Source organism: Platalea leucorodia, assembly GCF_965183815.1.
Source record: "Platalea leucorodia genome assembly, chromosome: 4".
In the NCBI taxonomy this organism is placed as follows: Eukaryota; Metazoa; Chordata; class Aves; order Pelecaniformes; family Threskiornithidae; genus Platalea; species Platalea leucorodia.
Window position 1 is genome coordinate 60770785 of NC_138826.1, and position 13102 is coordinate 60783886.

The following is a 13102-nucleotide window of genomic DNA, read 5'->3' on the forward strand; positions in this document are numbered from 1 at the left end:
GATGAGGAGAAAGCATGGCAAGTGGTACAAGTTCTCAGCTCCAGCTTAGCAGGCAGCAGCAGCGATGGCAGGGGGAACTCCACCCCCGGGAGTGCCCCAAGGTCGGTCCTTGGCACAGGTGAGTCCATTTCTCTCCGAGGCTGGCAAAGTTTTGGGGTGGATACAAACCTATGGCCAGGTAAATGCAAGGCAGGGGAGGAGGTCAAGGAGTAGCAAACGGAAGACACAGTGCCTATAAAGCAGCAGGTCATCAAGCCTCTCAGGAACAGGGCAGCAAAGTCCTACAAGGGGACGGCACGAGCACGGGAGGCCAGCTGGGCTGGCAGGGCATGAGGATGTGTGAGCATGTAGGTTGGCAGTTTCTATAGATGGCTCCTCACAATTAGCATCATCTTGAGGGGAGACAGGGTAAGATTTAGGTCAGTCAGCTTTTTTTTTCTTTTCTTCTTCTTTTACTAAAAAATAAATCACAAACTAGATCTCTGTAGGCAGAAAGGGTCCCCGGGAGGTGGTGGGGAAGGGAAGCGGGGAAGTCTGTGCTGTTTTGGTGCTGGTGGTGTGGCTACACGAGGCTGCGTGAGCCACTGGAGTACCTGCGCCTCTGAAGCAGGGAGCTGGGGGGGCAATACTGGTGGGGGTGGTTGTAGGGAGGTGGTGGAGGTGGGAGGGGAGGCTGATGGACCAGCTTCATGGGGGTCCCGGGGAGCCCACTGCCCACACCGCGCCAGGGGGTGGAGGTGCAGGAATCGGAGGTGACGTAGCGTGTCAGAGTCTGGTTGAGGGCCGGCTCCATTCGAGCGAGGCACGGCTTGTCCAAGACAATGACTTTGACAATCTGCTGGCACTGTACAAGTGTCCCCGCCGAGGCGGGGTGCGAGGGCACCAGTGCTGTCTCCAGCCGCTCCCGTGGCATGTTAAGACGCATGCTGGGCTGCATTCCACTCTCGGGCCCCAGGGCGGAGTTGTGCTGGTACGTTTGAAGCCTGTTGTGAATTGACACCTAGTTTAGAAACAGCCAAAGAAGCATTAAATGTTACAAGACTTTTCCTATCTGCTGCTACTGGCTGCCCTGAACCCCCGCCACCAGCCAGCCTCACGTGCATTAAACACTCCCCCCCTCAAAAAAACAGAACAGGCACAACCCCCAGCTGCACAGCCCCCCCCCTCTGATAGCCCCATCGTCCCCATCTAGGCCTAAGTGCCCCTGTCCTTTCCATCACGTCAAAGGCAGCAGGGCTGGCGTTCCCAAATTCAGTGCAACTTTGATTATCCAAACAGCACAGGGAACGCAAGTCAACTCTACGAGTGGAGGCGTCCGTGAATTCTCATGGTAATGAACAGACCTCAGAGGTCATGCCCTTGTCCCCACCAGCAAAAAGGAGAGGGGAACCAGACAGCAAGGTTTCAGATAATCGAGGTTGTACGTTTCAGCAAAATGACGGTAGCTGAATCTGAGATAGAGAGAGACAGAGAGACTCAAGCCTTTCCCAGCTCCCTGCCTTTCTGAGTAGGAAGGTACACCACATGACTGGCTAATCTGTTTACAAAGGAAAAAGCAGAAATCTGACATACTCTAGCAAAAGGCAGCTCCCTCTGATCCATTTGATGGTTTGTCAGCGAAAGGAAATGATTTTCAAAAAAAGAAAAAAGAAAGAAAAAATGCCCATCTAGCTCATACAATGATAAAAGAAATTCATGATGAAATGGCAGCAGATTAGATAATCTCAAAGAAATGGAAATGCTCCTCTGCTGGCAGAGTATTACTTGGGCAGCTGAAAGGGGGAAGGGAAGCAGGCAGTCATCAGGGTCCCCACAGAGAGACGCTGATAATGGAGTCAAATAAAGGAGCTCACTGAGTCCAGCTTGAAAGGAGGAGCTGGTCTGCACTGGAAGTCCCTAGGGAGGTAAGCACAGCAGGAAAATGGTGCTTCCCAAATGGTGGATGAAGTTATAATTCCTCCTGGCAAGGACATGGGCTGATGGAGACCCCAAGCCAGAGCAAAGTTGCCGGCTCAAAACAGAATGTCAGTCAAGTGACAAACCCTGGGTAGGAAACAAGTGCTCGCAGGTTGGCACAGCACTTCCAGCTAGGGAGGGGTACAGATGGGCAGATGGGACAGTGGGGGTGCCCTGATGGTCTGGCATGTTGGGCAGCAGCGCCAGCAACTGGGAAGGAGAAGCTGTGGAGTGGCCAAGCTTCCCACCATGCTGGAACAAGGATGAGCTGTCTGTCCGTACTCAAGCATGGGGGTTGCTCAGACTCACTGCACAGCAGGACATAATATCATGTCAATATTTATTCAGGCAGTGGAACATCCCCTAGGAAAAACTGGTTGCTGGGCCATGAAGTGCTAATGACATTAGGATACATGGAAGCCATTCTCCACAAGGAAACACTCCTCCCAACAGGGATAGGAAATTGGCTGGGAGAAGGCACTTTCCCCAGGAAAGGGGTGTCTGCAGGGAAATGGGGTGCTCTTCAGGGAAAAGCAGCAGCACCCACTCCCCACAGAGAAGCTGAACTCTTCAAGTAAATATACTATGACAAGAGGGGAAAGAACTACCCTGGAAAAGGGCAAATTCAGGACAATGGAGACATTCCAGACAGGGAGAGGGAGAGAGTAGGAAGTAGTAGATAAGATTTTCAGTGTGAAGATCGCATTTTCCTGTTTCCTCACAGGCAGTGGGAGTATGGGTGTCTGTGAAGAAACAGGCAACCCACTGGATGCTAGACATCCCTGCAAAGATAGATGTACACAGGACAGCCAAGCTCCCTACCTAGGAAGGTGAACCTCTAGGGAAAGTCTCTGGTATACAAAGGCCATGCTGAATCCCCTTCAAGAGGGGATGGAGAGACAGGGCTGCAGAGATTGTGCAGGAAAGCTGGGCTGCAGGGAATTTGCATGTGATGCTGCATGGAGTTAGCATGTCAGGGAAGTCTTTAGTGGGGTTCTCAGTCTCCCCGTAAGCAGTGGGGTGGGTTAGTCTACAGCGTTTGGGAGCTTGGTCCATGAGGGATGTTACAGTTATAAAAACGGATTGAAAATGCTTTGAAGTTTAGTTTGGATTTGAAAGTTGTATTACCCGTCCTAGCAGTAACTTTTAATTGTATCTCTGGAAATTGGTAAAATTGTCAGTCTGGCTGGGGAGGCATTGATTAAAACCTGAGAAAAGAAACAACAGAGAATGTGAGAAGAGCTGAAGTGAGAGAGAATTACTTACCTCAGCTGCTCTGCACGCTACTTACCTCCACTGTGCTGTCCGAGACCTTCTCCCCCAAATCCTTCTTGCCTTTGAAATAAAACAAAAGATCTCACTCATGAGGTCTGTACTTCTGTCAAGACCTGTCCCTCATACTGTGGACTGGAAAGCTAAAGGGAGAGGTACAGGGCCAAACCAGGCTCTTGACTGCAAGAACAAATCCAGACCCTCTTGCAACATGATAGCTGCTTAGAGGGGTAGGGGGAGGCCCCTTTGGCGTCCCATCCTTAGGTCCTGATCTCAGTGCTATTCTAGTGAGTTGGTAGCCGCTCACCTCTGCACTTGATTTTTGCTGGCATACAAGCCAAGGCATGAATGGGCACAAAGCCTTTGGTACAAAGAGGCTGGTCCAAACTGTTGGTGAAGAGGCTGGAGGAAGCTGATAGTGCAGTTACTGTGTTGCATCAGTTCACAGAAGAAAGAGTGGACCAGGTTCTCCGGCAGTTACCTATGCTCCATCAGTAATGCCTCTTTGCTAGATGTTACAGCTACAGAGTGCGTAATGAGACTTCAATGGCTTTTCTAGGGTATTTGAAGAATGCATATGTTCTCGTATTTCCACTATTTGCCCAAGGCAAAAGGATACAAAACTCGTCCTTTCTTTTTGCAGTTATTCTCACAGGAACCAATGAGAACACATTTGCAAAGGCAGCACTGCTTGACCGAGAGAAGTTGGGTGTCCTCTTACCTGTTGGAGAGCCTTGCTTAGACTGCAGTTCCATCTGGGCTCCGTTGGTCCTTAATGAGAGAGTCTTTGCCCCTTGTTGTTTCTCTAGCTCCCCTGCAAGACAGACATAAGGAAGTGAACGAGGAGAGGGATGGAGGGAAGGACACAAGCATACTGAAGGAGCAATGTGGGAAGTCAGCAAGGAGAATTAATGCAAGAAAATGACAAGAGTGTCAAGAAAGGAGGGAGAGAGGAACAGGCAAGAAAAAATAGAAACTGGAGAGGACTTGACATGTGAGGGAACTTGTATATCTCCACACGACCTTCTATGTATGACCTGTGTTTATACAGAATAGGTTATTCCTGCATGGGAGGGGACCACTGATGCCACCTACTTTGGCTCTTCAGTTTATATATGGAAAGGCCACCAAAGGCTACATGGACATTTAATCTGTGTAAGACAGGCCACAGAGGGACACAGTACAGACTGCTTGTCCCCTAGACATTCCTAGAGTGAAGGACAACTCTGCTAAGACTACCAGACCTGTCCTGTACTTCCCAGCTATCTACAGATCATATTTGCATAGTCAAAGGAGTATGGGATGGAGAAGAGTCTTCTGGGTCTGACAGTCTAAGCTTCACTATTTCAGGCCATGGTATCATACACCCTGTTTTGTAAGCATCATAAGTAGTTAAGTTCTTCCACTTCTCCTGCTGGCGGGTGGTCACAGAGATTGACTGCTTTTTCACCCTATCGGTGAACACAGTAACAATCCTGTGCAGACTCATGCTGCTCATCCTCTTTCCCCCTGTCCTGAAGAGCCCATTTCCTTTACCCTTTCTCCCTTGTGGACACATGCAGCGTGATGGCATTGCAGTGTGAACTGTATTAGAGGCACTTACATTCAATTCGTATCTGCTCCAGCTCTGTCACTTCTGCTATTGACTCTTTCAGATCTTCCACAAACTTCTGCATTTCCTCAGCACCCAGAGCACAGAAGTGTAGTACCTGTTTCTTCTCTGAGCCCGAAACTGGGGTCACCAGTGTGATGCCATGGGGGTAATCTGTAAGGAAGATGTGTCAACAAAATAAAGAGACCCTAGGCATTCTTGCTGGAGTAGTTGGCTGCTTTGGTACTTCTGCAGGACAGAGAGTTTCCAACACGAGTCCAAAGGAATGGCACACCTAGAGTTTATCACGCTGCAAACTGTGGGAACCTGCAGCATTGCAGCCCTACAAGGGAACAGAATGGCTAAGTTGCAGCAGCAAGGCAAGTACCGCCAGCACCACGGTGCTGCCAAAACCAGAAAACTCTAGCTCTTAGGTACACTTAGTGCAACATTGGCTCTGGGAACCTGAGCACAGAGGTACGACTGTAAAGCCCTTCTGGATCTGCAGAGGAGTAAACAGTATATATGAGAGGCCAACATTACTTTTTTCTCCTGTGGGAGATACAGCAGGAGAGGGTGGCTCCTGGAGTCAAAGCCAGAACAGCCATTAACATCCACAGTGACAGAACTTCTCCCCAGTCTCTACTTCCATCAGCAGAGAACATGGCAGGGGTGTTAGCAGAGCATGGGTGGGGAGATCATTGTGCTGTGCAGAGAGTTCCACACCCCTTTTCCCACCCTGTGTCTGTCTCATCTGTTCAGATCACAAGCTCTTTAGAACATCTGTTTTTCTGTTTCTGCAGGGGATACACAACGGGATGCCTTTGCCAGGAGATCCTTGCGCACTCCCGGGACAGTCACGATACACTTGAAAGCTGAACCCAGCTCTGATGGTGCCTCTTGAGGATGCTCGGTTATGAATGACTCTTTTGTACATACAGGGATGTGAAAGCCTCTGCGTGCTGAAGAGGGTAGGGTGTTGAAAGAGTGACTCATGCTGCCAATAGGGTAGAGGGAGGATGTAAAAAACTTAGTATAGCCACAGTGCTGCTACAGTCTTCCTTCCTTGCAGCATGTTCTGCAGGTGCTCACAAAAACCCCAGTGGGCATCTGCCATGCTTGCCTGGGACTGCTGTGCAGCCCCTCTTCCTGCGCCAGCAGGAAGCCTGCCTGTTTCTGGAACTCCTCCACCGCACAACCAGCCTCAATCATGACACATCATGGCTCTATTCCCAGACCATCAAGGTCAGGCTGACTAGGGCTGGCCTCTTGCCATGCTTTGGTGGGTGCTGTTCCAAGGGCTCTGCTTCTGTCTTGGGAAGCTTTCAGCATGGCACAGCATGGGACAGTGTGGGGAGGCGGCAGCAGCACCTGAGCCTTTATCAGTGTCAAAGGTAGAGGTGGGAGTTGTGACTTTGGGCATGAGGGGAGAGGGGCTAAAGCTGGCAGCATCAGTTTCATCAACGAGGTTCTCCGCCCACAGTTGGCTCCTGAGAGTTGTGAGATGTATCTGGGAACTGACTCCCTCATTCCTCCCCACTAATGCTCTCTCTGCCACCATGACAAGCCAGATTCTTCAATGAGCTTGAGTTCAGCCCTTCTGCAGGTGCTCAGACCTAGTGAGAGGTACCAGGAGCCTCTTCTCATCACACTGTACCTGCACAGTGATCTCCTCAGCACCAAACCTCAGTTTTCTCCCCTCCACTTTTAACCTTGATGGAATCTCTCTTCTGATGCAAGCTCACACTGGGTGACACGGCCCCCTCCCTCCTCTTTTTCCCTGTGAAACCCCTCCAGGCAATCAAGGAGCAATGGACTTACATTCATTCTCAAAGAGATGGAACTGCATCCCTAGCAGGCCGACCGACTTGCAAAATGTGTATGTTGAGGAGCTTTTCTTCTTGGGGCAAAGCTTGAGGATCTGTTGGAGGGAGAGAAGCATCATTGGGCAGAGTGGTGGGGAACAGTGAGGCAAGAACAATGCAAACTGCTCAAAGCAAAAAAGCTTTTTGCAAGCTCTGTTAATTGTACATGGGAGTAACACTTGGTGACTGACAGGCTCTTTGCCCAGAAAGCTGCCTGGCATGTTGCACTTGTAACAACACTTCTGAAATTCTGTACGCATAGCCCTGGGGCCCACTCAGCTCTCTGTCTCCCAGGGGTGCTGGCTTTTTGATGCCCACATTTCTGACTTTGCAAGGGTAATTCTTTTCACCAAGGGCCAGATCAAAAGGCTAAGGGAAGTCTGTCAGAAATACCTTACAGCTAGGAACAAAAGCATATGTGAACGCTGCGCTGCCCTCGCTCCCTCAGCACTAGTTCTTATGGATCTGATTTATCCCATGGTGTAGAGGGATAGCAAGGAGCAGACCCTCTCCCCAGGTTCACAACTGTACAAATGAGTGCAGAGGAATGGAATCATAAAATTGTTCAGGTTGGAAGAGATCTTGAAGATCATCAAGTCCAACCATTAAATATAGGTGGGGAAAGCTCTCTTGTCCTGTGCTCCTACAAAAGGGTTTGGTTTTAGCCTTACATTTGCAACATCCACAGTTTCACTTTGCCATTAAATTCAGCAGAACTTCCATCTTGTTTGGCATCCTTCCAGTCTCAGCATACCTCTGCCCTCCCTTGTGCCTGTCTGAACACAGTTGCAAGGTTGCTGGGGCAGGAGACTTTTAAAAGTACTATATATATTTGGGGCTCCAGTAAGTAATATCTACTCTCCTACAGCCTTTGCAATGTTAGAAGGCAGTGGTTTTAAAGTGTGGCAGGAAAGATTTAAAGTGCATGGCAGGGCTCTGTCTACTATAATACAGACAGACAAAGAAATGAACCTCCCTTTCATGAAATGAAGCTCCCTGCTGGCAAAGGCATGAGAGAGAGCAATGACATTGCTTGGATGGCTGTGGGATGTGACAGTTTGTTTTTTCAAGGGTTAGAGGAGTTTTAGATTTGGTAGGTTTTTAACAGTGAAGGATCCAGAGCTGTGTCTTACCATGTTGATGGACCAGGAGATAGTCTGTCCTTAGGACAGGGGGGAAGTGGATGTTGTGGACTGGTTTTAGATTTCTTTGTAGAAATCAGGGCAAGTTTTATCACTGCAGTGCCTAATTGCCAGAGCACACTCACCACCAGCAGGTCATTGAAGAGAAAAACTTCCCTCTGGTGAGCTGCCTGCTTCTGCACTTTGTTCACATCAGTCACTTCGTACAAGCGGCTGCAGCAGACCAGCCGGCGATGGGGCACGGACAGAACCTGCAGAAGACCCACAAGAGCATGCAGGGGCTGAGGGAGGTGCTGTTGTGGGTGTCCCCCACCCTCAGCCTGCACAACTCCGCCCAGTGACAGTAGCACAAGCCAATTCTGCCCACTCTGCCCACTCAAATCGTGACCTCACCACCACTCCTCACCATCACTTTTCCTGCTGGTGCAATAGCAGAGAGCGCTATGCCTTTGTGATCTAGATAAATCAAGAGGAGTGGGACAGGCTATAGGCAACCCTCTTGCTCACACATCCTATCTTCATATACCTCTGGCTTCCAATCACTGGGTGACTGTTCATCCTCTCTCACCCCACTGGACATCTGCAGGTTTCCTGGGCTTTGAGAAATTATGCTGCTCATTTTGGGTAGACAGTATGTATGCCTTTGCATTACAGATCGGTTACTGCTAAAGACGCTGTCTCTGCATTTGAAGGTCTCTTAACCCCAGCAATCCTTAGGGAACTCATTAGAGACAGATGGGTGAAATTGTTTTCTATCACTTCCTACACCCTCACAAGACCTGGAAGTTTGAAACACTGCTGGGCTATCACTGGAGCATTGGCAGGCAGGACCGGCAATGAGATTCCTGGGCAAGCAATTACCACACCAGATACTGTAAACTCTGGCCAAGAAGATCCCCCAAAATCAGGAAAGAATAAGATCACAAGGAAAAGGGTGTTTGGAGAAAAAGGAGTGAATTCATCAAGACAAGCAAGGAAAGTGTTACAGAAGAGGAGCAGGGGCATAGAGGAAAAAGGCAGAAAAGAGGGCCAGTGACAGAGGTGGGGGTGAAAGGGGTGAATGGGTGCTAGCAGGGTTATGGGTGCTCACCGTTTTCATTCCAACTATGGACTTCTCCACTTTGGTGACATAAGTCACATGGTCTTCATTGGATTTTAGCTCTTTTTGCTGGATCCTCTCATAGATCCCCACCACCAGCTCCCGTGGGATGTCAGCACCGTCGTCCACCCCTGCCAAACACAGAAAATGTTGGGCAGGCTAGGCAGGCAGAAAAGGAAAGGAAAGGGAAGAACCGGTGGTCCCTGACAGGCAACTACTGCCTCTGCACTGTGCAGTGCTGGGAAGGCTGAAGGGAAAGAGCAATATTTCACTTTAGGCTGTCGTCTTTCTTGCTCTAACATACCTAATGCACCAGCAGGAGAGACTGACATCTCTAAGGCCAATGCAGAAGATTTCATTATTCCTTTGCTCTGCATGGTGGCTCCTTTCCATGTGTTCCCTAAGGTTTTATAGCCACAATTTCACATTCATATATCTCAGGCCACTCAGCAGCAACCCCTGCATTGATTTCATATCATCAGAAATGCTAGATGTGGAGGAGATCTATGATGGGAACCAGCTGCTCCTCCTGCCAATGCAAGCGTCAGCTCTCCTGTTTGCTTGGCGGCCTCCACCATTTTCCTTCTGTGATGTCTCCTTTCTTGTTACTCTGTCTGTGATATCTCTGTCTTGGCCCTGTCCCCTTCCCCTTTTACATCTCCTTAGGTAACTCTCCAAATTTTGCCGTCTGACCCTTGCAGAGCCTGGCAGAAAAGTTTTCTTTCACCCTGCCCTGAGCCAAACACCACAAATTAAACTGCCAATCATCTTTCCTCTGAACTGAATTCCTTCAGTCATTTTATATTGCTTTTCTCTACTTTCCCTCCAGCTCCCTGCTCTGAGATGTGCTACCCTGAATGATGCAGGTGAGGAACTGCTGAGGAATGGAGAGGCCTTGTCATCTCCTGGCTCCCTCATCCACGTCGTCGCAAATGTAGCCTGAACACTGTCTTTTTTCAGACACAGGCTGGTGAAGCTACTCACCTGGGCATTGGCCTGCAGGTGAGTCTGGAGTGAACTGTCTCCCCTTGTCTGTAATGGGGTGACATTCACTCGCTCTAGTGAGTTGTGGTGTGTTACACACTGGAGGTGAATGATCCTCATGTTGGCTGAATTCATTGTGATGTGAACTGGCAGATTTTCAAGCAACTCTAAGTGTAAGTTAACATAAAAAAACCTTTTGAGTTAGTGCTATCAGCTGTGATACCAAAGGGGATGATGGCAGGTATCAGCCCCATTCAGTATCTCAAGAAATAACTTGAAAGATGGCCTCAGTGTCACATTATACCAGTCTGAAGTGGATGACAAATTGGGTAAGGTGTGGGAGGCTGAGACGACACTTTATGAACAGCAGTCAGGACATGAAACAAGTCAAAGGAACTCACAGAAGTTCAAAATCTAGACAGGGATTTACACTGGAAAAACTTTGAGGGTGCTTCATCTGTATTGCAGATGTGCAGTAAGAGACACTTGGAAGATGGCTGACCTAGGATGACCTAGGAGTGAACAGGGCTGGGAAATTAGACAAGAATTTGTCTAGACATAATGTCAAAAAGGCCCAACAATACTAAGCTGCATTAGCAGATCTGAAAATAAGGAGGCGGCGGTGGCTCTGTATATGAGTATGTTGTGACCACATCTGAAAACGTTCTTTTAGCAACCTATTACCAAGATGGGAAGGACCAACCCTGAAAAACAGAAGAAAATTGATTTGGGGAACTGATGTATTGAAAATTGCAAAGAGGTAATGTATGTGTGGACCTTGTCAGGCCTACAGTTACTATAAGTAATTGCAAGCAATTAAGAAGGGGAAGATTTAGCCTGAATAGAAGGAAAAAATGTGTTCATATATTCAAAGCAGCAAGGAGGGGAAGGACTTGTTTAGCACAATCCAGCAGGGTCTAAGAAGGATGGAGTTGAACAATAGGAAAATGTAATACAATGGACTGCTTCCAAGCTGTGAGATCTATTAAAAGATGAAACCATCTCTCAAGGAAAATGGTACGTTTCTGAGAAGGCTGGACAGCTTTCTGCAGAATACAAAGCTTAGATTTTCCCCTGCCCCAGCATCGTAGAAGACACCTTAAAGTGCCCTCCATGTTTGGCTCACAGGGAACAGCAGCAGCCCTGAAGAAAGGCAGCTCCACTAGGTTTTTTGCTGCCTTCACCTAGGCAGAATTTAGAGCAGCAAGAAGGCAAAAAAATCAAAGCGGGACCCTCACCTCTCAGATTGCGAATGAAGTCCTCCAGCATCATCTTCCTGTCAGGCTTGATGTTGGGGCTGTACATGTCCGTATTGAGGAGGATGATTGCAAAGGCCAAGATGAAGATGGTGTCCGGGTTGTGAAACTGCTGGACCACATCTGGGTTACACATGCAGTACCTCTGGCTGCAGCAGGAGGGATGCACACACTTAAAATGGAACATGAGAGTCCTCTGCTCCAGGGTGGCAATGGCTTCATCACAAGTGGATCAAATTCATCCTTTCACTCCACCTCTCCCACAAATGAGAAGGAACTGACTGCTCTCTGAAGGCAAATTTACCCACCAATGGCTGAAGTAGGCCACTGAAACTTCAGCCTTCTTGTCCCCAGGAACCAAAAGAGCAAGTGAGACTAGAGAGGACAACTCAGGCTGGTGTTACTACATAAGGGTAATATAGGAGGTGTCTACTCCAGCCTGCCTTGCTAAGGGCAAAGCATTCCTCTGGATGCACCAAGGGAGCAACCCAGCACCCCTGCAAGCCCCAGTGCTGCTCTTCCCGTGAGTCACCCATGAACAGGGAGTCCCTTGCTGGCAGACATGTCAGGACTGGCCTCACTCTGGCCCTTTGTGCCCTTCATGCCACTGAACATCTGATAGGGACATGGCTCTGCCACAGCAGTGGCACAGAGGACTCCGTGCTTCAGAAGCCCCTCCATGATGACCTTCTTTGGAAGGGAGGTCCCTGGCCATTCGCTCCATGGCTGCTGCATGTTTTCTGCCTTGGGTGTGTTCTCCGCTTCCACCTGGTTGCAGCAGTGTGGCTGCAGGGCTCATTCTCTTACCTGAAAGCCTCAATTAGCCGCTCGACCTTCTGTGCCTCCCCCTGCACGCGGATGTGGGCCTGGAATTTCCGCAGGGCTTCGTCCAGCTCCATGCCTGAGAAGTCCATCTCATCCACCACGCAGCTGTGGGAGGGGGACACAGCCTTCATCAGCACCTCCTGCCGCAAAGGATGCTAGGCAGCTCCTTCACTGCGGTGTCAAGGCTCAGTCCCCAAGGGAAATACCATGGGAGAGGCCTTGAGACATCACTACAGCTGCCCAGATCATACTAAAAATGGGCAGTAATTTCAGACAAGTGATTCCTGCATTCTACAGCAGGTGAGCAATTCTTGTGCCTAACCATGTGTATATATATATATACATACACATATATATATATGCATGTGTGTGTATATACACCATGATATATATATCTCTCATATCATACCATATACAGCATATATATTTACATATACAGTGAAAGTATATATATATATATATTTATCTCTATCTATATAGATACAGCTATCTAGACATCTATATTGACATAGATATTTAGACACTTATATCAATACCGATATCAATATAGATATAGATCTGTCTATTTCTGCCTTTCCTATCATCTGGTAATCCTTCACACATTGTCCATTCATCCCTCCATCTCAGCACGTGCATTTGTTCACTACTCACTTATCCATCCTTTTCTTATCTCTATTCAATGGGCAGTTCCTGCACTTCTCCTCTCCCCACCTTCCATTCTGTCCAGTGTACATCCCCATTTGCAACCCATATCTTCTTCACCACTCTTCAGTCCCACTCAACGACTGCAGCAACAACGTTCATTATGTCTTTATAGAGCAGAGCCAGCTCAGAGAAAATAATAGGAAATGGAAGCTGTTGCACAGAAATAACATTGCAATATCAGCTGGCTTGTAATATCAAGGCTGGGTAAAGCTCTGCCCATGTAATCAAACACCAGGAGTCCCCAACAATTCATTCTGTCCAAACCCCTATTCATTTTATACATTTCTACCCATTCCACACAATCTTTTCCATTTGCACCACACTTTAGTGCCATGCTTCCCTGTTATCTGCTGGAAATCCTTCACCTCATACATCTGGTACCACTTTTCCTTTCACAGTGATGCATT

General features: G+C 48.4%; 1 protein-coding gene across 1 annotated transcript in view; it reads right to left on the reverse strand.

Moving 5' to 3' along the window:
• Positions 1–562: 562 nt before the first annotated feature.
• Positions 563–13102, reverse strand: part of IQSEC3 (IQ motif and Sec7 domain ArfGEF 3) — a gene marked incomplete at both ends in the record, with an annotated part of 102624 nt that continues 90084 nt past the window's right edge. Inside the window, 9 exons of the mRNA XM_082308907.1 lie at positions 563–1000; positions 3248–3291; positions 3950–4042; positions 4832–4993; positions 6641–6740; positions 7952–8077; positions 8917–9056; positions 11148–11314; positions 11973–12095. Of these exons, the coding sequence (XP_082165033.1) occupies positions 563–1000; positions 3248–3291; positions 3950–4042; positions 4832–4993; positions 6641–6740; positions 7952–8077; positions 8917–9056; positions 11148–11314; positions 11973–12095 (1393 nt within the window). The remainder of the gene's footprint in view (positions 1001–3247; positions 3292–3949; positions 4043–4831; positions 4994–6640; positions 6741–7951; positions 8078–8916; positions 9057–11147; positions 11315–11972; positions 12096–13102) is intronic.